This window comes from Charadrius vociferus, unplaced genomic scaffold, assembly GCF_000708025.1.
Source record: "Charadrius vociferus isolate BGI_N301 unplaced genomic scaffold, ASM70802v2 scaffold561, whole genome shotgun sequence".
In the NCBI taxonomy this organism is placed as follows: Eukaryota; Metazoa; Chordata; class Aves; order Charadriiformes; family Charadriidae; genus Charadrius; species Charadrius vociferus.
In genome coordinates this window covers 646,473-670,400 of record NW_009646848.1, presented here as the reverse complement: position 1 = coordinate 670,400, position 23,928 = coordinate 646,473, and the positions used below count along the sequence as shown (strand labels likewise).

Genomic DNA, 23,928 nt, shown 5'->3' with positions numbered 1-23,928 from the left:
AAGACGTGATTCTTTATGCAAAGAATAAGTGCAGAGCAGTGCAGGTTGTGGCCATGGAAACTTAGCTACCTCAGTCCAGACTTCAAGGTGTTGCTCCTAGTATAGTGATGCAGCCGATTATGAGTAAGAATGATGATCTTTCTGCTGCCTTGACTACTAAAAAGGCAGCATACGAGTTTGCGTCCTAAGCACAAGTTCATACAAGTTCATGCTGCTTCATATAAAATAATTGTTAAGTAGAAAACCTTGGGTACAAGTGCTAGCCATGTTGGACAGGTGTGTTTTATTTTTATGAGGGGAAGTATATAATATTTATGACAGGAAAGATCCTGAGTCTGTTTCCACCCTGTGGAAAACTTGTTGTGTGACTTTGGACAAGGCAGTTTTTCTTGTGCCTCAGATTTGGGGAAAATACTTGTCTGTTACATTGTGAATTAAGCTAGATTTAATTCAATAAAATGATATGTATATTTAGGAAAAATGGGTTATGTTAGGAATAGCTTTAACTATTATGAACTTAATATAGTTTGTTCTACCTCGACATGGTAGATGTAATTATCTATATATAGTATTATGCATGATCTTGGTGTTTTAAAATGAGATGTGTAATCCTAGCTCTAAGGAATAGGATTCATTATAATGTCACCTGATGCAAAAAGAGAGGCTAGGCCTTAGAGAGAAAAGCCCCCCCCCCCCCCCCCAATTAACATAGTTACAGTCCTGACTTTTCCAGATGATCTAATTAAATTGTGGTATGTATATGGCATAAAGGAGAGTATTCCCTTTGAGCTGTGATTTTCCTTTTACCTGACACAGTAAACCTACTGGATTACAGGTAATCTTGATGAAGGGTCCCAAGGTTATATTGCTTACATACTAAAGGAGTGAATGTGATACAGCTGCTGAAAAGGCTGCACTTCCTTTGAATAGACCTTAGTTCTTTACCTGGGAACAGTTGGGATGCTCTGGGTAAGATTGTCCTAGCAGTGGTACCATCAGCGCTGTCCCAGCTACTATCAGCAAGGTCGATCCTCCCACAGATGCAGTCATAGCCCTTTTGGATGATTCTGTTTGGCTGTGAATAAGGTATATGAAGTAGGATGATCTTCACACAGGTATTTATGATAGGGGGGAGAAGCAGAGGAGGAATGCAGTTGGGTGTTTGTTCTTAGGGTTCACCTTGCTTATATCTCAGGAGTTCCCTTTCTGCTCCTTTCTCCTCATAGGTACTCCTGCTTCCAGCATCATGGCCTCTGACCTGGAAAGCAGCCTCACTTCCATAGACTGGCTCCCACAGCTTACTTTAAGGGCTACTATTGAAAAATTAGGGGGTTCCTCACAGGCAGGACCTCCAGGGGCTGCCCGGAAGTGTCCCCCAGGCTCACCGACAGATCCCAATGCCACCCTGAGTAAGGATGAGGCTGCAGTGCACCAAGATGGGAAGCCACGTTACAGCTATGCCACTTTGATCACATATGCTATCAACTCATCACCTGCCAAGAAGATGACGCTTAGTGAGATCTACCGTTGGATCTGTGACAACTTTGCCTACTACAAAAAAATGCTGGTATTGGTTGGAAGGTGAGGACTTGCATTGCTAAAGTACCCTTTTTGTCTAATTACAAGACTTATTTTCTTAATTCTGTGCAAAATATCCTCAGTGAGGAAGATAAAAAGACAGAAGTGAAACTAAATTGACCAACTGGATAAAGTGAGGAGCCAGAAGTCACATTTTATCTAAGAATTTTTTTGTATATATGTGGTGGCCCCTTAAGAAGGAGTGTGCAAAAAACCTACCACCACCAACCAAGAAAAACAAAAGAAAAAAAAAACCAAACAGAAACCCCACATGATTACCAACGTCTGCATCACACTGATACTATTTTCACTGCACCTTCTGTAGATGTATAGGTGGTTTGGCCCCATATTGTTCATCCTAATTCATCCCTCCTTTCCACAGCTTCTGTTCTGCTCCATTCCAGGTATATGTAGTGAGGTTTGGCTTTTAAGTATGCACTGTCCTTCTGTTTTCTCTGCCTGCTCCTGGGCATACTCAGAAGGCTGTATGTTTTTGTTGTAGCACTCACCTGTATCTCTTACTCTCTCATCAGAACTCTATTCGTCATAACCTTTCTCTGAATAAATGTTTTCGGAAGGTGCCTCGACCAAGAGATGATCCTGGGAAGGTAAGAAATCTGCATGCTCCTGGGCAAGCAATTTAAAACTGCAGGGAATAAGCCGGGGTTGCCCTTTCTAACTCATGGTTGGAATTTGAAACCTAAAGTGTAGGCAAAAATGGAAGCAGTAGTAAGATTTACTGCAGTGCTTTGGCTACAGAAGCATTCGCTTAAAGGGAACCTGTAAAGAGGCCTTCATGATTTAGCAGTTATTTTTCTTATCCGTGATCTTTGTTTGACTTTAAAGATACTGAAAGAAGGAAAAAAATGGGGTTGAATGTACTTTATTAGTTTTGTTCCTTTTTCCTCATGATCTTTTTATATAAAATGTGGGTCTAGTCCAATGTGTTATATTATGAAAGACTGTAGTGGCTGCTGGTAAACGGCAGGACTATGATGTGACATCATGGGTTTCATGGAGGCAAGGTCCGTGGAAGTGAGAGCAGAACTACTACCTATTTAGACTGCAAAACATTTGGTGTTGGGGAAAAAAATGTCACCGTCACATAGTTCAAATTTATAGAAATAATTTACAAGTAAAACTCAAGAATTTAGGAATTTGTTGGCTAAATAAGGGCTAATAAAGCTCTGTTAGTATGTATGGATTGTAAAGGGAAGGTGCTAGCAAAGCCAAGACTTGGCATCTTGGCATGCAGATATTATTAGTGTTAAAAAACAAACAAACAAGCAGAAGGAGATGGTGGGGACAAGAAGCTATGTATTTAGACAGAAAGATTGTCTCCTCCCCCCATCCTAAAGCTTGCACAGGCCTTTTATTTCAGGTTATATTTAAAGGACTAAGTGGTGCTCAGTTGGCGTCTATAAATGGAAGTAGTATATCTTTGAAGATCACTGCTCAAAAATACCATTGATTATATGGCTTATTCCAGGAAATCCTAACTGACTTCAGTGTATATATTTGCAGGTGTTCATTGGCATGTTGGGCTGGGTTTATAATGAAAACCTGTCCTGTGCTTATCACTGTTTATTCAGATTTCAACTGGAGTTTAAAAAGAGCGAAATCAAACTCTAGAGTTCTCTTGATACTTATTCAGAAAACAACAGAGGTAGTTATAGACTATTTTATGTTGAAGGGGACCTCTGGAGGTCAACACGCACCCCCACCTCCCTCCCAGACAGGGACAATTAGATTGGGTTGTTTAGGCCTTCATTGAGTTTTGAATATCTCCAAGGATGGAGATGTTCCAGTGCTGCACCACCATCATTGTGAAGAATTTTTTCTTTATATCTGATTGTGATTTCCCTTGCTGTAACGTGTGCTTGTTGCCTCTTATTTTTGTGCTGTGTGTTTTTGAGAAGAGTTTGATTCTGTCTTCTTTATAATCTCCTTACACAATTGAAGACAGTGGTTAGACTCCCTTAGCTTTCTCTTGTTCAGGCTAAATAGATCTCGCTGTGTGAACTGCTTGTACATCATGTGTTTTGGTTCTTAACTAGCATGGTGGCCCCTCTTTTGATGTGCATTCTAGCACATCAGTGTCTGTCTTGCACTGGGAACCCCCCAAATGGGCACAGTACTCAATGTGGGATCTCACAAGCGTGGAAAAAAGAGCGATCCTTCTAGCTGCCTCTGCCCAGTCTGAACATTGAGCTGGTTCTCATCAGTCAATAACAAATTCATGTTGTGAGGATGGTGCTGAAAAGGGTGTGCAGGCACAAAAGAGTTGGCCTAGCTTAGATCAAAACATCCTTTGCTCTTCTTGGTGTCCTGTCTCGGAGTGATGGAAATGTAGAGCATTTTGCCTTCCATCAATAGCATCGTACCTCATTGTTCAATACATCCCAATGCAAGAGAGGAATCTCTTTCCAACACCCAAGTCTTGGTTGTCTGATATTCTGGAGGGTGGTCCTTGTGGTCCTAATTTTTAGTTGGCGCTGCATTCTTTGAGTCAGTAACTCCCTGCTTCAGGAAGCTCTCTGATTTAATCATGCATTCACCAATGGGTCTTCTTTCCAGGGCTCTTATTGGACAATAGATACGTGTCCAGATATATCTCGCAAGAGGCGGCATCCTCCAGATGATGATGTGAGTGTTGTTCTTTCCAGACAGCATGGAGCAGGAGGGGGAATTCCCTTCTTGTTCCAAAGAGTCCTTCCAGCACCAGACCATGGTATCGTTCTGGGGGCAGGGTACACAGATGGGGAGACAAAGGCTGAATGAACTAGCATGTACGTCATGCTGATTGGCTGTTGTTGCTGCCATTCAGTAGCAAAGCTAATTTTGTTTGAAGTCCTTTATCTTGACTCTTGAGTGACTAAGGCCCAGTCCTTTATCTTGACTCTTTAGTGACTAAGGCCCAGTCCTCCTCTTTTCTGAGCCATGAACTTCTACAGTGGGGAAGCTGGCTTCCCATCTGCAGTTTCGCTTCTCCATTGATTTCTGCTTGATTTCTGCTCCTTTCCTTTTCTCTTTCTTCCCCATCCACAGATACCACAAGACTCCCCAGAGCAAGAGGCAAGTAAAAGCCCCCGAGGGGCTGTTCCAGTCAGCACAGAAGCCTCTTTGCCACCTGAGGCCACCCCTCAGCTGTCACTCCAAAGCACCACCCCCATTGCCAACTACAGTCAGGTGAGCAGCAGGGAAAACGATAGAAGCCTTATGACAGGGGAAAAGGACAGGGGGAGGAGTGCGTGAATGGAAAAGCGAAGTGGTGAGAAGAGAGGGAATCATGAAAACGGTGATATAGAAGCAAAAATGAAGGGGAGGAGCTGAAATTGCACAGATGGAAAATAAGGAGGAAGTGAATTTTAACAAAGGGCTGGATGGGGGTAAGAATAAAGGCATAATGGCATTAGATAGGTGAAGAAAAGGCTGGAGCCAGTGTGCTGCAGAGCGAGGGTGGTGGTTGATTTTCCTCAAAGAAAATGGCATTTGGGAAGATCTGTTGGCACATGAGCTAAGTGATACGGGATATGAGTGGATCTAGTCTCTGGATCCCTGTCTAAAGTTACAAAATCTAGTACGACTAAAGGCCTTACTTTTACCTTCCTTAGCAGGGTGCAGGGCCTGTGGATGTTGCCTCTACTGTAGCAGGGGGGCAGGGCCGTGAAGGGGCCGATGTGCCACCCCCGCTGTACAGTGCCAACCATGACTTCAAGTTCTCCTACTCTGAGATCAACTTCCAGGATCTTAGCTGGTCCTTCCGAAATCTTTACAAATCTATGCTGGAGAAATCATCTTCTTCTCAGCACGGTGAGTAACCATATGCGTCATGTGGGGTGGGCAGGTATCTGCCCACACAGTCTTGTCCACTGATCTATCCTTGGTATCTCTCAGATCTTTCCTCGTTTAGGAGCCTGTGCAAACAGACTTTCCTTCTTTGGCATGCTGTAATTAGTTCTGCTAGGAGCAGATAAGAAATCTGCATGTCCTTTATGTGTTGCTCCCCCCAGTTCTCTCAGAATAAAGAGGATAATGGTTTAAAAACACCTTGTGTTGATACAAAAGCAAATACTAAAATGGCAGAAGCTTCAACAAATTGAAGTCCTGAGGAAAAGCTTGTTGGAGAAGTATTCACAATCTGCCAGGCTAGAAACCTGGGAGGGGATTGTTGCATGTAGGGAGTGGAGTTTCTCTGAAGGGAGAGTAGAAAGTCATTGCTCAGATCTTTTAAAACTAGGATTGTACAATCCTAGGAGAATTGAGCTTTGTGGATTGAGGGCGCGGAAGAGAGCCTACAACTCCATTCATAGCTTGCATTTCTGGGATTGAGGAAGCAGCCACCAGAGGGCAGAATCGCTGTAGGGATGAGATGAGATGGCCACGGAAGACGCTTCTGAAAAATCTCTAATCTTTACCTTTAAACACTCTTCTAAATATTAGTCTGGTGAAAAAAGGAATATAATATCAGATGAGCCTCTCATCTGTGCTGTCAGCCGTCATACAGTGCACGCAAAGTTTGCTGCTCTGGGAGAAGTCTCCTGAACTTGTAGCTTCAGTGAAATAAAAATTTATTACTTTTACAGCTTTTATCTTGATGGCACTTGAGATTCCTAGTAGGAAGCTGTTGTGTGAGGTGTTGTAGAATGAGCAAGATACAAAAATGTAGAGAAGAACCTTCACTCAGTGTGTGTCTCTGTAATAGCTTAGCAGTGGTCTGTTCCCCCCCTGCCAAGTCTTCAGCTGTAAGGTGGTCTAGGAAAACTTGCAATCTTTGAGGAAATTTTGTGGGCAACTTTTGAGTCAGGATGGCAGTATTTGTCCTTTTGCAGTAGTAGGATGGTCTAAGGGTTGATTTTAGATCTAGTGAAAAATTGAGGCTTGCTTGCAGGTTGTCAAGTGGGGGCACTCAGAGTAAGAAATGGGTAGCTCAGGTTAGTGGCATGTAATGCCTTTCACCGTGATTTTTCCCAGAGGTTCCACAATGTAAGGGGAGAATGAACTGGGGAAGCAGGCAATAAGAGATACGCTGAACTCCTGATGTGGAGAAGAATGGAGAACACCTGAAGCTCTGGCATGTAGGGGATGCCTGAAATACAAGAGGATAGAAATGACACTCCCAATGAGTCAGGAGGAATGACAGTAATAAAGGAGCCCTGTAACGTGCAATGTGCTCTGTGTACAAAGGCAGTAGAATGTGTGACCTCTAATGATCTGGGTGAGAAAAATTGTGAAGGTTCCCAACTAAGCTGCTTGTAAGACAGGAACTGAAGGGAGCTTTTGGAAACAGCAAGTCAGATTTATCAAGTTACCTGTTTTCTAAATCTTTTGTTGTTTAAGTTTGATAATGGTCGTTTCTAGGAAAAAACACGTGTGTGAAATTGTAGGAGAGCATGGGTTACTTTGGTAAATATAGTAAAAATCCAGGGAGGAATTTAAGTGGCTGACTCCCTACTAGAAGCCCTTTGTTTTGAACGGAATCTGGAGCATGGTGAGGGCATAACTTTGCAGGTGATAGTTGTTGGTAGCCTGTAGAGGGCACTCCAAAAGCTTCATAAATAGAAGGATGAGCAGCGTGAAATTAGAGATGGATAATTTAAGCAGAGGTCTGATCCAGGCAGCTCTTAAAGCTCCCTCCTCTTTCTTTTACTCGGCAGGTTTCTCTTCTCTCCTTGGTGACATGCAGCCCTCCAACCACAACTACTACATGTACCAGCAGCAGCAGCAGCAAGGCCCCTCATCAGTGGGTGCTGCTCCCCCACTCCACACTCCAACCCCAGAGGGTTGCCCATCCCAAGGGGGAAAGCAGCAGGGTGGTGAAGGTTATGGCCCTCCACCAGTGATGTCCATGCACCCGCCCCCAATGCAGCATGGAGGCTACCACCAGCATCAACAACATCACCCGCACTCCCACCCACAGCAGCAGCCACATCAGCACCAGCAGCAGCAGCAGTCACAGGCTTCAATCAACAATGCTGGCTTTGGTGAGTCGGGGGCAATAGAAAGAACACCTGGGGCAAAGGGAGCAGTGAGGAGCCCCCAGACAAATTCCACAAGAGAGCTTTCCCTAAGTAGTGTCTACATTGTGTGTGGAAAAAGGGTGAAAGCCAGTTATGATTGAAACCTGAGAGGGAAATGGCTTTCTTACTGCAGGAGAGGAGGATACACCTGCACGGGGTTTGGGATTCTGTTTAAGGACGCAGGATAAAGTCAGGGGATAAATGAAAAAGGAGGCACCGTCCCTGGTCTTCCAAGGGAGAAAGGATTTCTAGCTACTGTAGTGCCAGGCTCTTTGGTGAAGAGGGGCTGATCATTTTATATTAATGGGTGGAAGGAACGGGCAGTCTGCATTGGAATAATCTTGTCTGCATTTCATTCCAGCGTTTCCCCCTGATTGGTGCTCCAACATTGATTCCCTGAAGGAAAGCTTCAAGATGGTAAACCGGCTGAACTGGTCTAGCATTGAGCACTCCCAATTCTCAGGTCAGTGTTGGCCTAGTGACTAGGTCTAGTGACTCAGTGACTAGGGCTGTAGTCTAGAATACGCGAGTGCTGTGCCCAGATCTTTTTTTTTCCAATGGAACCGTGTCAAGTCCATGGGTTTCTCAGTGACTCAACTCTTCTCCTTGTAAAATGAGCTGTCCTACTTCATGGGTTCTGTTAAAGACCCCGAAGCACTTGAACACTGCAGCAATTTGGGGCAGGGGGAATTAATTCATAAAAGTATGTCAGAAAGCTAACTGAGATTTTTCCCTCTTACTCTTCCGTCCCTTACCTGAGTCAGTGAGACAGTATCCTAGATATGGAGCTCTCCAGGAGTTTGGTGACAGATTTGAAGCAATGAAGTTGGGTTTGTGGGGAGAAGGTAGGATTTAGGGGTAGAAAACAGAAACTCTTTGCAGGGAAGACCACAGTGTGAGTGCTGTCTTTCACGTTGTACTTTGTCCTCTGCAGAGCTGATGGAGAGTCTGCGCCAGGCTGAGCGGAAGAACTGGACGCTGGATCAACACCATATTGCCAACCTCTGTGACTCCCTTAATCACTTCCTTACTCAGACTGGTCAGCTCCCTCATCTGGTTGGCCCACAGCAGCCCCCCCGAATCTCTGATTCTTGTGCCCTGAACACTGGCAAACAGGAGCAATCCATGAACCAAGGTAATTATGAAGGAGACTAAAATGACATGTAAATGAAGGCTCAATTCTGTGAATATCCTAAACTACTTTGCTGCCTTGCCAGGCAATGTAGCACCATGCAACTCGGGGTTAGGCTGTCAGAGCTGTTCGTAGCAACTGAGCTTCCTCTGGCTTGAGAGAATTAGGATGTCCTATGTGTGTGGCTTAGACAGACCATTATTATGTGAGGCATAGCATTGACACGCAACCTCTCCAGACAGAAATACACTGAAAAGGTAAACCTATAAAAGGAGAAGGGGGTGGTGTTTTTTGTTGGTGACCAACAGGAAGGAATGGCAAGGTAGAGAGATTGCTGTTCCAGATGGCAGGAGCTGTAAGGAAGAAAGCTCTTGCACCCATGTTGGAGAAATACTGACTGGACAAGGAGTAGGAGGATGCACTCTGAGGAGAGCACAGAGGATATCATGGTCTTGGTAGAACTGTGATGGTGTGTGTCATCTAGTACTGAGCTGAATGGATGATATTAAGCCAGCATGTAGTGTTTCTGGATGAAAATTTTCTTCTTTTGCAATAATAGAGAAACTCCTGCTGGTTCCAAGAACAAGATCCCTGACCAAGCTATAGCTTGCAGTTAGGACCCAGCAGCTGAACATCTCCTCAGTATCCCGTGGGTCTGAGTGAGTTGCTTTGTGGCTGAGCTGCCACCCAGTCAGGGCCACGATAGCTGACAAGAACATTAACAGTTGTTTGGTTTTGGTTTTTTTTATTCCTTTCCTTTCACAGTGAACTCCTATGGTCAGCCCCAGCCTCCCCATCTCTTTTCCGGGCCATCTCCTATGTACCAGATTTCCACCCAGGACTCTCCAGGATATAATCGCCCAGGTAAGTGGTGATGTTAAGGCATATTATACCAATGAACATCAAAGAATTGGTTCCCAAGCACTTTATGCATTTCTCCCAAAGCACTTACTAACCAAACGGAGCACTGAGGGTAGAGAGGGAGCCTGGACTGCAAGGGGCCCTCCATTTAGGGCTCTGCCGTAGCTCTGGCAAGGTTTAGGATTTCAGTGGCCTGATTTCTTTCACTTCACATAAACAGTGTTCTAGCTCAGCCTCACCCTCAGTTGGTTGCTCAAAGGCAACTTTACATGAGAAGCTTCTGTTGATGAAGTCCTTTGTGCTCTACAGTCTCTTTGTGCAGTCAGTTGGAAGGAAAGTTAAGGAGGCTGAAACTTAACCTCGGTAGAAGCTGCTGTGGAGAATTTCACAGCAGACCACCTACAAGCCGTGGTAGGTGCTGTCTGACGGGGAAATTCATGCCAGTAGTGTTCTTGCTTGTTAAACTGTTGGAAGGGAGAAGACCCGAATCCCTTATGCTTTCTTTTGCCCAAGGGCCCGCTGTGAAAAAGCGTGACATTTTGTATTCTAACTGTTCTCTTTCCTTTCTCTTCTTTTTTTCTTGTTTTTGGCTCAGCTCACCATCTGGTCCCTCGGCCTCCAGGGCCTCCTCCAGGTGCCAATGAGGAAATCCCCGATGATTTCGACTGGGACTTGATCACCTAGCGAGTTACAGACTTGATAGCCCGTCCTTTGTGAAGGACGCGGGACGGGAGGGGGACATGGGGTGAATGGTGCCAGCACCACCCTCCCCAGTCTCCCTGCCTTGCCTGTATATAGATATATATTCTCTATCTCCGCCAGAGAAGCCACCGCAAGATGCTGCCGAAGATAATCCTTCCTTGCGTCCTGTTTTATCTTCTTTTTCTTCTTTTGTTTATTATTATTATTGTTATTATTATTATTATTACCAATAATTGAGCACAGCCCTCCCCCTCCTCTGGTGGCCTCGGACGCATCAGATCGGCTCTTTCGTGTTGCGTGGTGCCCTGTGGAGGGCGGAAAGATGGGTCCTTGTTGCCATGAAAAGACCTCGGAAGGCTGAATCCTCGAGTGCATCTTTCTCTGCCTCCATCATTTTGCGTTTAACAATCCCTCTTTCCCTTCATTGGGGCCGGTGAATCTGTCGTATTGGCTACTGGAGTGAGAGAGCCTAGTGGACCCTGGAAGCCTATAGTTATGTTGTTTCGTAAATGTTGTAAAGGTCAGGGGGCTAAAGGGACACTGGAGGGGTGATCTTAGCTCTGTGAACTTTCTCGCACCAGCAGGAAAAGCAAGAAAAGAAATAGAGTTCCCAAGTACAAAGAGAGGGTGATCCCTGAGGTAGGGAGAGCTGAGCTGAGCTGGGAGGGTAGAACTGAGTTTGGAGAAAGTGGAATGTAGCGGAGATGGTATTTCAGCAGAGAAGTTGGTTTTCAGAATGCAGTGCCATCTGTGAGGACTGAGAGATTTTGAGGGAATCCTGACCTATTTTCTACACTGCCTTTTGCAGTCTGCAGGTGAAGACTACGTAGCCATCAGGTAAAAGAAGCAGTCAGGGGTGTCACATGTGATTCAGCAAATTCTGTTCCCCAGAGCTTTTGATTTCACCCCTCACCCCTTCAATCCCTCCTTCGAAATATGTAGTGAGGCTCTTACTTGCATATGCAAATTTGGAAGTTTTCTCCCATCAGTATTTGTGCAGTTATTATTTGGCCCTCTGCCCCTGGTATTTCTTTGGAGACTGTCCTTGCCTGTGGTTGGAGAGTGCCAGCAACAGGAGTCTTGTGTAGGTGCAAAGTCTCAGTCAGTGGTTCCCACTTTGTGAATGGGCTGACGGTGGGAAGAGGAAGCTGCTGCTCAGAGTGGAGGTGAATTAGAGGACTTCTGGTCAAGGGGCTGGACCTCTGGTCAAGTAACTGCGAGGCCCTCACAAGTGTTTTTTGTAAGAGGTGCATTAGAAGAGAGAGGACAAAGCGGGGCAGAGTTTTAAACCAAACAGCCAAAGAGTATAGTATAAAAGGGAGGAGCGTGGGTCAGACCCCTCACGGTTCAGCTGGGGAGATGATGGAATCTAGTGTAAATCCCGAAGGATGAGTTTTGTCAGCACTTGCAAATCAGGAAGGTGGAAAAGGTGCAGAAGCAGGAGTGAGTGTTGAGATGCCTCCTCCCCAAAGCTGTGTCCTGTGTTCCCCTTTTTTCTGGTATGGCTCTGTTCTGTCAAACATCTTAATATTTTGTAAAGCCTCCCCCCAACCCTTATTCCCCGTTTACCAGTGAAGGGAACCAAGATGGAAACAAAATGTCATCGCCGCTTGACAGACCTGGAGCAGGGGAGTAGTAACCTCTGCTCTGACTGGGGAAGGTGGGGAACTGGCATTGCTTTTTAAATTTGCTGTATGGATAAACTAATTGGATCTTTGTCAGGGAAGTGGACAGAGTCTCATTGTAAGGGGGGGGAGGGGGGGAGGGACACTTTTGTTTCTTTTTTTTTTTTTTTCTTTTTTTAAGTGTGTGTTTGGGGGGGAGTTCGTCCTTGAGTGTTTCCAAGAGAAATGAGGAATCCCAGAGCCAACTTCAACATGGAGTCAGCTGTTATCTCTGCTGCCTCAGGATGGGAATAATACAGCTTGGAAGCACGTGTGATGGGTTTCTGTGGAAAGTGGCACCAGAGACAACCTCGGGTAGGTGCCAGTTAGTGCTTTCCAGAGGGTGTTACTGAGAGCCGGCCCTGTGGAAGTCTGAAAACACCACCGGAAGAAAAACAAACCGAGATGGCTCCTTCTGCGTATCCAAGTGCTCCTCATTTGCATATTTGCCTCATTTGCGTATTAAGTTGCGCCTCATTTGCATATGTAAATACATGCCGGTCAGTGTGCAAATTAGCCTCGTTCCTCTGCCCCTGAAATAAATGTGCGTTGTTAGTGCGTGGGAAGGCATCGGGTGGGCGGCGCGGAGCTCTGCAGGGTGCGCGGGTACCGGCCTGCAGGGAGAGGCGAAACGCCAGCCTGTCACCCCTGGAGAGGGGCTCTCGCAGGACCCCCCCAGTGCGGGGTGGCCCCCCCCGGTGCTTTGTGTCAGTGGTCAGGGAGAGAGGGGCGTGGTCTCACGAGTTTATTTTTGTGCATGCTTTCTTAATAAAAAGAAAAAGTGAATGTTTATGGTTTAACTCTTTTGGTACCGGTATTGAATTTTTTTTCTCAGCGGCGCCTGTCAGGTGGGCTGGGTTCCCACCTGCTTACTTTAGAACTGGAATTTGGGTGTGGACATCGCTAAATTAACAGTCTGCACCCATATTATACTTTACGACTGAGACTTTTTAGGATGTCAAGAGAAAGAGTGGAAAGTTGTCGCAGCTGGCCGTTCGCAGGGCACTGAGGTCAGTGAGTCTTTCAACTCACGCTCGCCAGAAAGGCAAAGTGAAAGCCATACCAACGCTTAGTGGCTTTTTTCATACCATTTGTTGACCTTACTTCCTTGAAGGAAGGACTAACGCAAAAAGCAGATATTATACCACTCCCTTAGAATAGGTAGACATCTGCTTTTCAGGAGCAGGGAACATTCAAGCTTGGGGAAACATCTCCAAATAGCTTGACTGGACAAAATTTTTATCTTTCTCCACCAGAAAGACATGAGAAGCACATCTCTTGTAAAGAGCAGAACATAACTGTTGCAACAGGCTCCTTCCCCACCTTCTTGGGGTAAGACGAGGTCATCGCTTCTCAATTCCAGGGTTTTACCAAATGGCTCATAGTCCAGCAGCCACCTATTCCGGTTCATCAATGACTGCAGTTGCTCAAATTATGCTTGTGTGCCATCTTAAAATGCACTAGGTACATTTGGATAATCTTGGGCTTCTTCCTAAAAGGAAGATTTGGGACTCTGATGGTGGAGGCAGTGTTGGGGAGACAGTGAGTGAGTGAATGCTAACAAGCACAGCTACAGCATGTGCATTGGACCAGTTACTACTGTACTGTGTGTGATGTATTTTCTGGGACAAATAAATATCTTGGGCATCTACCAGGGCATGAAGTTTAGTTCAATGCTGCTGACAGGGGCAAGTGCTGTTCTAACGGACTGCTGTAAGAAAATGTAGCACTACCCTTTTTTTAAGGAAAAAAACCCTCAGGCCCCAAGTATAGTCAAAGGAGAGGCAAAAACAGGTGACAGGTTCCAAGGAGAAACATCAAAGTTAGTTTCATCTGCAGTTTATTAGAGACAGGAGATATAGAACATAGACATACACAAATGAATGACATTCATCTAGCAATTCAGAGGTTAAACTACATGACCCACCACAAATCATTCTGCAAGCCTGCTTTCTTCTTTAAAGGTTGAAGTACTCTGTGTCTCCTGCTTCACCAGAGTCTTCCCTCAGATTATTATTCGGGTACTTCCAACTTCCGATCTCTCCAGAGCAGGATATAAAGGGGCTTAGCTGTTCTGATCTGAACTGTCTCAGTGCCCTGTATGTGGATCTACCGATTAATCAAATGTGTTGGAGAAAAAAAAGCTGTTAAGTAGAGAGTGGTGATCAAAGTCCTGCATTACACCGTGCTGCTAATGTCCTTCTCTGTTGAAGTCTTGCTTCTGTCAAGGGAGTAAGGGATCGAACGTGTTGGTTCCTCAGTGAAGGCACCCTCCAAGATTCCTTGCACTGATTGCCGTGCCTTTGCCCTGAAGTCCCGTCCCACAAAAACATAGAGCAGGGGGTTGATGCAGCTGTTGGCATATGCAAGTGCTATAGTGAGATGATCCCAAAGGATCAATGACTCCCTCAGTCCTGTTCCAAGAGTAGGTACAAGGGACAGAATCCCAACCACATGGTATGGAGCCCAGCAGATGAAGAATGCAGCTACCACGAGTACAATTGTTCTCAGCATCCTGTTGCGTGGCTTGTGAAACCGATTCGCACGTGTTCTGAAAGCAATAAGGGCATAGCAAAATGCCATTATGCTAAAGGGGAGTACAAAGCCAAAGACAGCCCTAGTGATGTTTATTACCACTAAGGGAAGGGGTACAGAATAATCACTTTCATAGAAAATTTCCCATGAGTCATTACCATTGTAGGCTAAAGGTGAGTATTTTTCCAATAACTCAAATACAGAATCATCCATGTAATCTAGCACTTCGTCATCTCCAAAATTGTACCCACACTCAGTTTTGCCGTCATGAGTGCTAATCTCACGGTAGTAAAGGACAGGACAGCAGAAAATCAAGGCCAGGATCCAAATGCCGCCGCATATTAGTGCTACAAACTTCACTGTTCGGTGATTTTGACACCAGACAGGTTTCATCACAAGGAGGCACCGGTCAATGCTGATGGCCACGAGTAGGAAGATGCTAGCAAACATGGTGAAGATTATGACTGATGGAATGACTTTGCAGAGGAACCAACCATATGGCCAGTGTTCATGGAGGGCCAGGTGAACAATGGAGAACGGCAAGGACAAGCAGCACGTGAAGTCAGCCACAGCAAGGTTTAGGAACCAGACAATGTTCACAGACCTTTTCATTTTCAGACCAGCTACCCAGATCACCAACCCATTGCCTGGGATACCTATGATGAAAGCTATGATGAAGATAGCAATGGAGACAATGGATCCTGATGTGTAATATAAAGCAGCCTCTTCATATGAACTGCTATTACCCAGGAGTTGAGGCATTCTGTAGCTATAAAACAGAAAGCAAATTAGTAGGCAATTCACACCCTCCTCCCCAAATTCTTCTCTGTCTGTACTGAAGCATGTCTGAGTCAGGTGACAGTGCAGAGCTGTCAGGGTACAAAGGCACGGGTCTATACAAGTTTGCGCTAAAGGCGTACGAATATGATCATTATACACCTTCATCATTCTCATGGTGGCTAAGCTACATAAGCCCCAGTATTCAAACAGGGGGTTGGTCTACACTTAAGTTCTCCCACCCCTGTCATCTCCTTTGATTTCAGTCTGGGTCTCTTTAGGCTCCGCTCTAAAGTGAAGCTCTCTGTTTACATGCCCGCACTATCACCAGGTGTCTTTCCTGACCAACTTCCAGCTTTGTATACACTTCTTCAGAAAGGTAAGTCAACGTTTTAGTTCCTTTTTCCTTTAAAATGAGTGATTTCTTCTGGTATAACCAGTGAAATAGGTTTAGGTTGAGAAAGAATGCTTCTCTTGATGAAATAACCCTGCTCCACTTTCTGGACATTATAAATAGAACAGACAGGACAGCAACTCTGTTTGCTACGGGGTATTTTTAGGGAAGTCTCAGTAAGCACTTCCTTCTCCCTGTTTTTGTTCTGAGCTCTCTGCTGGTTCCTTAGAAAGTCAGTCTTGATGAAAAGAAAGGCAAGAAACGAAAGGTTTAAGAACAGAAAGATTTAGTTGCAGAAAGAAAAATTAAAATACAGGAATAGCAGTAATGTTCTCGAGCCATTTTAGATCCAAGAAAAGGAGTCTTATTGCAAGACAATGAATCCGAGCCACAGAATACATAAGTGACGTTTTAAAACTGTGAGAATAGCAGTGGAAAAACTTTAATTATTATCTTTAATTATTCTTGGACTTAGGTATTACTAAATTTAGAAAGGAAAGTAAAGGAAATCTAGCAAAGTCAAGATAGAACTGAGAAAAAAGTCTGATCTTAATTCTTTAGTCATTAATACAATTGTTTACAACATCCCTGTTAACTAAACCCTTGCCGCATCAAGGAAGACAGTTGTGTTGCTGAAAGGTCCCTAAAAGCGTTAACAGAACGCAAGGAAAATGCATAGGTAAGAGCTGAATACAGCCGGCAGAAGCAACTGAGAAGACATGAATAAGACAACCCAGACTGATTTTATTTTAACCTCTATTTTGCCAATACTTAAATGCCAGTCAGGGACTGCTGTGTGCAGGAATAAATATCAATATTATTTAAAAAAAAAATAATTCCAAATCATCAATCTCTTTCTTGCATAACATACAGTCTAAACGTGGAGCGATGCATAAGCATTAGAACCACTTCAGCAGGCGGAAACTGAGAAATTTACCACTTTTTAGTAACAATTGCTAAAAGGCTTTTAGCTGAAGGTGACCTGAAAGGAAAGCTAGGAAAGAAGTCACTGGAAGGCAACTGGAGACAACTTAAATTTTAACAAGTTTGTTCCATTTCCTGTGGTCCTGCTGAAATACACAGAATCAACTTTTACAGGGACGACTGGAGAACAGTGCTGCAAGAGCTGAATCTTGCTGCCTTCCCATATAGCTACAGAAGATGGTATGAAGAGGATAGGGAATCGAGGAATGTGGTAAAGACAGTAATACAAATCCTACTCCAAAGCAAACAGGGATGAATCAGTAAGAAGATACTGCCCACGCTATGTTTTCAAGAGTGCTCAAAGGGCTGCTCTGTGGTTATGAAGATGGAAGGGGGAACTGGAGGGGAGAGAGAGGTTTTCAGGAATGAAAAAAAGAAATTGCAAGTTGAAGAGGAAACCAGAATTCTGCAGCTTATGACACCTACCTGAGTGAAGCAGATATTTCGGTGTGTCAGGCAGCAAGCTCCACCAGTCCTGTCTCTGGAGCGACTGAAAAAAGAAACTCTCATGAAATTTTAGGAACTGCTTTTTTCCTGTGTGTGCTAAGTATGTTTTTAACCCTGACAGAAAGACTTAGAATGACTCATATTTGAAGTTTTACATATGATCTGCTGATAAAAAAAACTAACAGTCAAACCAAAAGAAGTTGTCCCAACACCATCAAAATAAAATAATGCCCTGAGTCAAAGAATAATAGAATACAAGAGAATGATAGGCACAGACCTATTTTACTATAGTTTCCATAAGACAACTGAATCAGATGTCTTTCCTGTTGGCATAACACTGACCTTTGATCGAAGTAATTCATAATTCCAAACTCTGCCATGCCACCATCAGGTGTCTGATCTGTTGTCTGGTAGCCACTTCCATGTTTTATCAGATCAGCACATTCACCTAGCTAATCCCACTTCTGGGATTCTTATCAATCCAGATCAGCTTCTGTCCCAGCTTGAGACAGCTTAGTTCACCAAATACAGAACACTGTACTCAGCAAACCATAATTGGTCATGTCAAAGGGATTTTAATCTGATTTTTGACCTTTCAGGGTATTTAAAGTCTTGTTTCATTTTGGTTTTAAAAAAAGAAGGAACTTGACTGATGAAAAGTTAGAAGTGGTGAACTGAAATGCTGATAGCAAAAAATGTGGCAAGACTATAAAAAGAAAAGACATTTAGGGCGAGGCATTTCAAATTAACAATAGGGTTCCCCCTCACCCCTCCCAGTTTGGGAAATCAAGACTGCTAGCAGAAATGACAAAACCCAGACACCCAAGAATCAGCCTCAGTATTTTGGTTTTGGTTTGGAAAACGAACCAGGACAGAGCAGAATTCTGCTCCTGAGCATATCTCTGTGAAACACACAAATGCTGCCACCAACACAAAACCCATGAAACCAGAAACAGCAAGGCAGGCTAAGGCTGGGCTCTACCCCCAAAGATGGACTTGCTGTCAGCAGCCTGCCAGAAAAATTCCTGTAGCTGCATCTTATTCTCAGCTGCCATCTTTCCTGGGTCCTCAGACCCAGACAGAAAGTGCCTCATGTTGGCCAAGGGACGCACAGCCTTTTCACCTATGACTCACTAGCTCTAGTCAAACTTTCCTTTGCAAGAAAGTCTTTCTCCCCCAGTTGGCCAGCTCTGATCCCTCTAGTTAAAACCTCTGCCCTGCACCAACCTTGACACAGTAAGCACTTTATCTTTAGTCCAGCCAGCTCATGCTGGACAGCGATGAGATGATGTGGTACCTCTCCATATAGGTTTCCAGATCAAGGAACCTTTTAAGTAGCCTGACTAGTGAAGCGTTTTGCACCTCAGCATAAAGGGCCTAATGATGTAGGTACTCAAAGGAGAGGGTGCAAGGAGGGAAAAAAAAAAAAAGTCAGTTTGTTACTTTCATAAAATTGTTACTTAGATGAGACCAGACCTTTGTCTTGCAGCTCTGATGGTAATCCCAAATCACCACACTGCATTCTTTTCTTCTCTTTTGGATTTCTCCCTTTCCCTCATGATAAACAGACTGAGTTGGCTTAGAAAGGCTCTAATTCACAGAATTACCGAGTAGCTGAAGCTGGAAGACTGAAGACTGAGTAGCCCAACCCCACTGTTCAAAGCAGTGTCAACTACGTAAGATTGTCCAGGACTGCGTCTGCCCTTTTTCAGTTTAAAATCGTTACCCCTCATCCTGTCACTACACTCCCTGATAAAGAGTCCCTCCCCAGCTCTCCTGTAGGCCCCCTTTAGGTACCGCAAGGCCGCTATAAGGTCTCCCCAGAGCCTTCTCTTCTCCAGGCTGAACAACCCCAACCCTCTCAGCCTGTCCTCATAGGAGAGGTGCTCCAGCCCTCTGATCATCTTTGTGGCCCTCCTCTGGACTCACTCCAACAGGTCCATGCCTTTCTTATGTTGGGGGCCCAGAGCTGGGTGCAGTACTCCAGGTGGGGTCTCAAGAGAGTGAAATAGAGGGGCAGAAGCACCTCCCTCGACCTGCTGACTGTGTTTCTTTTGATGCAGCCCAGGATGTGGTTGGCTTTCTGGGCTGTGAGTGCACATTGCTGCCTGATGTTGAGCTTCTCATCCACCAACACCCCCAAGTCCTTCTCCTCAGGGCTGTTCTCAATCCAGTTTCCACCCAGCCTGTATTTGTGCATGGGATTGCCCCGACCCACATACAGGACCTTGCACTTGGCCTGGTTGAATTTAATGAGGTTCACACAGGCCCACTTCTCAAGCCTGTCCAGGTCCCTCTGGATGGCACCCCTTCCCTCCAGTGTGTCGACTGCACCGTACAGCTTGGTGTCATCATCAAACTTGCTGAGGGTGCACTCAATCCCACTGTCCATGTTGCCAATAAAGACGTTAAACAACATTGGTCCCAGTACTGACCCCTAAGGAATCACTGGTCGCTACTTGGACATCGAGCCGTTGACTGCAACTCTTTGAGTGTGGTCATCCAGTCAATTCCTTATCCACTGAGTGGGCCATCCGTCAAATCCACGTCTCTCCAATTTAGAGACAAGGATGTCATGTGGGACAGTGCCAAATGCTTTGCACAAGTCCAGGTAAACTTCATATTGAAGTTTATCTTGATATAGAGACTCAACTGGCCAACAAAACGAGTTGGCTAAAACCTTAATGCAAGTTACCATTTATGTTACTCTTCCAGGTTTGTTATTACAAAACTGCACCAGTCTCAGCTACTAAATAGTTACACCCATATACAATTCTAAAAATGTGATCAGTATATTTACAGATGCCTCCCTCCTGCAAGAATATGCAGGTTGCATCCAAAACACTTCGGCAAGAACTGAGAACTCCACTTGTATTTCATATTTCTACTACATCTGCAGTTCTACAAGGCTTTGCAGCCCCTCTCAGATCTCCCATTCGTTTTTCTGCAGGTGGAGTGACTAGACAGCTAGGATCTTTCACAGACCCTAAATGTTCCTTGTGTATATGGCAAACCTGTTTTCTTAAAAAAAAAAAACTGTCCAAAACTCTCCCTATACAGCTTAGCCATAACTAGCACAACTGTTTCTCCAGAAAGCATGCTGCAGTGGTCTGGTGGCCAGTCTTTGCTATGTGCTTGTTTCCATTGTCACAAACATGCACTTAGTTTCATAGGGACTCTCCAGTAACATCAATGATATGCAGGGTTGCCCTGTACTGGTCTTCCCCAGACTCCCCTCTTTAGAAAATCCACTGAATGACCCCAAGGCATTTTTGTACATTGCTGAGTAAGCTCAGGTAAGCACAAGCTTTGGACAACAAGCAGGGAATAAAGCTTGGCAAAACCAGCACATGCATAGATCATACATAATTAAAAAGTAGCTCTTCACAATAACAGGTTCTCAGTACTGGGTGAGTATTTGGGTCATATGTTTTGCCAGGGCATTTTCCATTAAGAAAGCACCATTTGAAGCAGTATTTGGGCTGTTTGGTAAAAATACTCATCTTGGGATTAACCTTTAAGTTATCTAATGGTCGTTTTGTGGGACTGGTTTCCCCTGTACCTTCTATGCAGAGAAGGAAAATTCCAAATGTTGGGTCCATCCATTAAGTACATTCCTGAACAATGCCCTATTTTTTTTTTCTTAAATAAGCAAAGGAAAAAGCAAAGCAAAAACCCAAATGACTCTTCTGCATGGTTTATTATCAGACTACCTATTGATTGGCATGAACTGTGCATTTTACACTATTTGTATAGGCCTTTTTATTTGCACACCTTATATGATTGAACATTGTGGAGTTCCATCCAAGATTTCTGCCATTCCTCGTTTTTCATTCATTGAAGATTTCTGTGTAGGAAGAACACGGATCCTCCATTGCTTTCACAGTCTAATTTTAAACATGTTCTCTCTCAATATTTCAACCTCAACGCTTAATGCTTTTTAAAAAAACGATTTAAAAGCGTTATCTATTATTGGCAGTGCTTTGTATTTTTTTTGGTCAAAAGATGCTTGTTTGAAAAAGATAGAAGAATGTTATGTTCTCTGCTGGTTAAGTCTCAATGGAATTGAATGGCAGATGTATTCCTGGTGCTGCTTGTGCATCTTTCCTCATATGCCTTATAAAATTGGCCCTTTGCCACTCTCCCGTCTGAGATGCTGTCCTTCTAGAGGAACTGTAGGAGGATTGTGGCACACTGAATGACAGCACAGTAAAGAGGCAGGTAAAATTTAATATTGCTAATTGGGAATTATTGAATTTGGAAAAGCAAACATACCTATACACACAGAGTGATGTACTCTAGGTAAGTTATTACCATTCAAACAAAAAACCTAGCAGTCACTGCAGAAAGTTCTATGAAAAATGTCAACATGCAATGCTATTCTAAAGGTAAATATAATGAGAAGTATTCAGTTGCTTCTTGAATACTGAATGCTGTGGTGGTCCTTGATCTTAAAAACAATTATAGAATCAGAAATGATACAGAAAGTGATGACTAGACAGCCTGGTGTCCTGGTTTGAGGTAAAACAGAACCAGTTTTCTGTTCAGTAACTTTACTTCTTAGCTGGGCCTCTTCTAACTACTGAAATTAACAGCATATTGTGCAGAAACTATGCCCTCTCAGAGCGATAAGACCTATGTTTACAGCTGATGCCAAGGAATGGTATGCAGAGAGGCTTTTGCTTATACTTATTGCTATAAGACCCAAAGGCAGCTCACTTTGTTATTTGCCCCGTTGGAGGGTCAGAAGCAGAAAAGCGCAGCAGGATTCCGCCTGCGGGGAGGAGTGGACAGGACAGGTGACCCAAAACTGACCAAGAGGGTATTCCATCCCATCTGCCTCATGCTCAGTATACAAGTTGAGGGATCAAAGGGTCAGTTCTCTTTCTTCAATGGCCAATGTCTGAGGAGGACTCTGTTTGTCTACCTTTGGTCCTGATCTGTACATTCCTGAATCCAGATCTGGAAATCCAGTTCTCGTCCATCACTGAGTCCAGTCTGGGACTTCCCCAATGCCAGCCAGTGACGTGACTGCCATTCTGGGAGCTTGATATGTTTTTGTATATATTTCATTATTTCCTTTTTATTTGATTATTGATATTTCATTAAAGTAGTTTAGTTCCTTCTAAATTCATAAGTCTCTTTCTCTCTCTCCTGCCTCTCTTTGAAGAGTAGGTAGGGGAGAGCATCTGTTGTTCTGCCTGAGTGGCCAATCTGGCCCAAACCATGACAGAGGGACACTTGGAGAAGGTAATACATGAATTCTTATAGCACAAGAACTAGGAGCTATCAAATGAAATGATCAGGTAGAAGTTTGTAAACAAAAAATTACCATTTTTCATATCACACAATTAGTTGGATGGCTTCATGGATGATGTAAATAACAAACACATACCAAACCCCCAGCCCACAAACCCCTTACCCTACAGATTGCCAGGCTAGTATACTAGGAAAGTGTAGTTCTGTACTGTCTTTAAGCTGCTCTGTTCTTCTCTAAAATTTGCCTCTCATTAACCTCTTTGCCTTAATGCCAGCAGTCTGGGAAGCAATGTAACACTGGCATATCACGAGCAGGGAGGCAGAGCACTGTGTCATGTATCTGCATTAAGGATCTGCGCTGTGTATTCCTACTAGCTCTTGCACAGGCTGCATGAAAGGGTTCAAAGCTCTCTTCCCGGGCAGATATCTGTCTTCTCCAGCGTGTAGCCTGGCAGGGCACCCACACAGTATGGTGTGGGCTGCAGCTCCCTGGGGCATCCATATCTGCCAAAAAGCAGATCATGTCAGCCCCTCCCTCCTGCTGTAGAAAGGAAGAACAAGCTGGCAGATGGGAAGGGGAAAAGGAAGATGTGCATTTGTGTCATTCTGTATCTGTTCAGGTACTTAGCTCACACCAGTCACGTGCCTTTCCTGTGTATCTACACATACAGCTGACATCATCATTTCTGGGGAAAACCAGGCCAGTTACATTTAGACATGCTAGTTAAATTACAAGTATCCTCCTCAGTTAGTCTTAATGACCCAAGACTATTCCTGTCCTTGCCCTCAAAACAGCTTCACTTACCACATCTATGGAATCAGCAGCACAGACTCCCTTTCTTTGTTTCAAAGTTTTTCTGCACTGGGCGCTGTCAGAGATACAATGCTGGGCTAGTTGGACGGTTGACCTGACAGAAGGGCAGCTTGTTTGACTGCTATGATTGAGGTTCATTACCATCCTGTTCCACTTATCTCTGGAAACAGCAAGAAACAAACCTCTAGATACTGTTTCAGCTCTCACTACATTAACTAACACTATTCCATCCTGGAAAAAAATAATTCCTCAAACTTAGTGCTGTTTCATTCACTTTTTGCTTTACCTTCCCCAGTAAACTGTGCTCACTCAGTCTTCCATGGATAGCTTAAATTAAACACATTCAAAACCCGCCTGGACACCATACTGTGCAACCTGCTGTAGGTGACCCTGCTCGGGCAGGGGGGTTGGACTAGATGATCTCCAGAGGTCCCTTCCAACCCTGACCATTCTGTGATTCTGTGAATGTTACTAGTCTTTATCTTATCATATTTGATATATAAACTACTATCTATACACTTACTTTGGCCACATTTCTGGGAAGTGACACTCCTGAAATTAACCTTTACGCGGCAAGCATTTTCACCATTTCTAGCTGCAAAGCTTGTAATGGTTTGTGCTGCTGTCTCTTTGGTTTGCTGTTTTTACCAAAGGTCTCCTGATCCCAGCACCACAGGCCACACGAAAACCCATTTGCATTTAAGACCCAAGCTTTGACCCGAGGCTGCAGGAAAGAAAAACAGACAGGGAAGCCGAGAAGC

General features: G+C 44.3%; 3 protein-coding genes across 3 annotated transcripts in view; 2 read left to right on the top strand and 1 right to left on the bottom strand.

Annotated features, from left to right (window-relative positions):
- The first annotated feature begins 1,246 nt into the window (after positions 1-1,246).
- On the top strand, positions 1,247-10,458 carry FOXJ2 (forkhead box J2). Its single transcript, XM_009894110.1, is given in 11 exon segments — positions 1,247-1,555; positions 1,558-1,581; positions 2,112-2,186; positions 4,156-4,224; positions 4,627-4,767; positions 5,196-5,391; positions 7,236-7,562; positions 7,960-8,061; positions 8,533-8,733; positions 9,496-9,594; positions 10,187-10,458. Coding segments are annotated over 11 exon segments (1,632 nt in total). The 3' UTR covers positions 10,276-10,458.
- A 3,677-nt stretch (positions 10,459-14,135) lies between these two features.
- On the bottom strand, positions 14,136-15,254 carry C3AR1 (complement component 3a receptor 1). Its single transcript, XM_009894138.1, has one exon. It carries the CDS (start codon positions 15,252-15,254, stop codon positions 14,136-14,138), a length of 1,119 nt encoding a protein of 372 aa, XP_009892440.1.
- A 7,066-nt stretch (positions 15,255-22,320) lies between these two features.
- The window catches only part of NECAP1 (NECAP endocytosis associated 1), a 7,456-nt gene continuing 5,848 nt past the window's right edge, over positions 22,321-23,928 (top strand). Inside the window, exon 1 of the mRNA XM_009894137.1 lies at positions 22,321-22,344. Within this exon, the coding sequence (XP_009892439.1) occupies positions 22,321-22,344 (24 nt within the window). The remainder of the gene's footprint in view (positions 22,345-23,928) is intronic.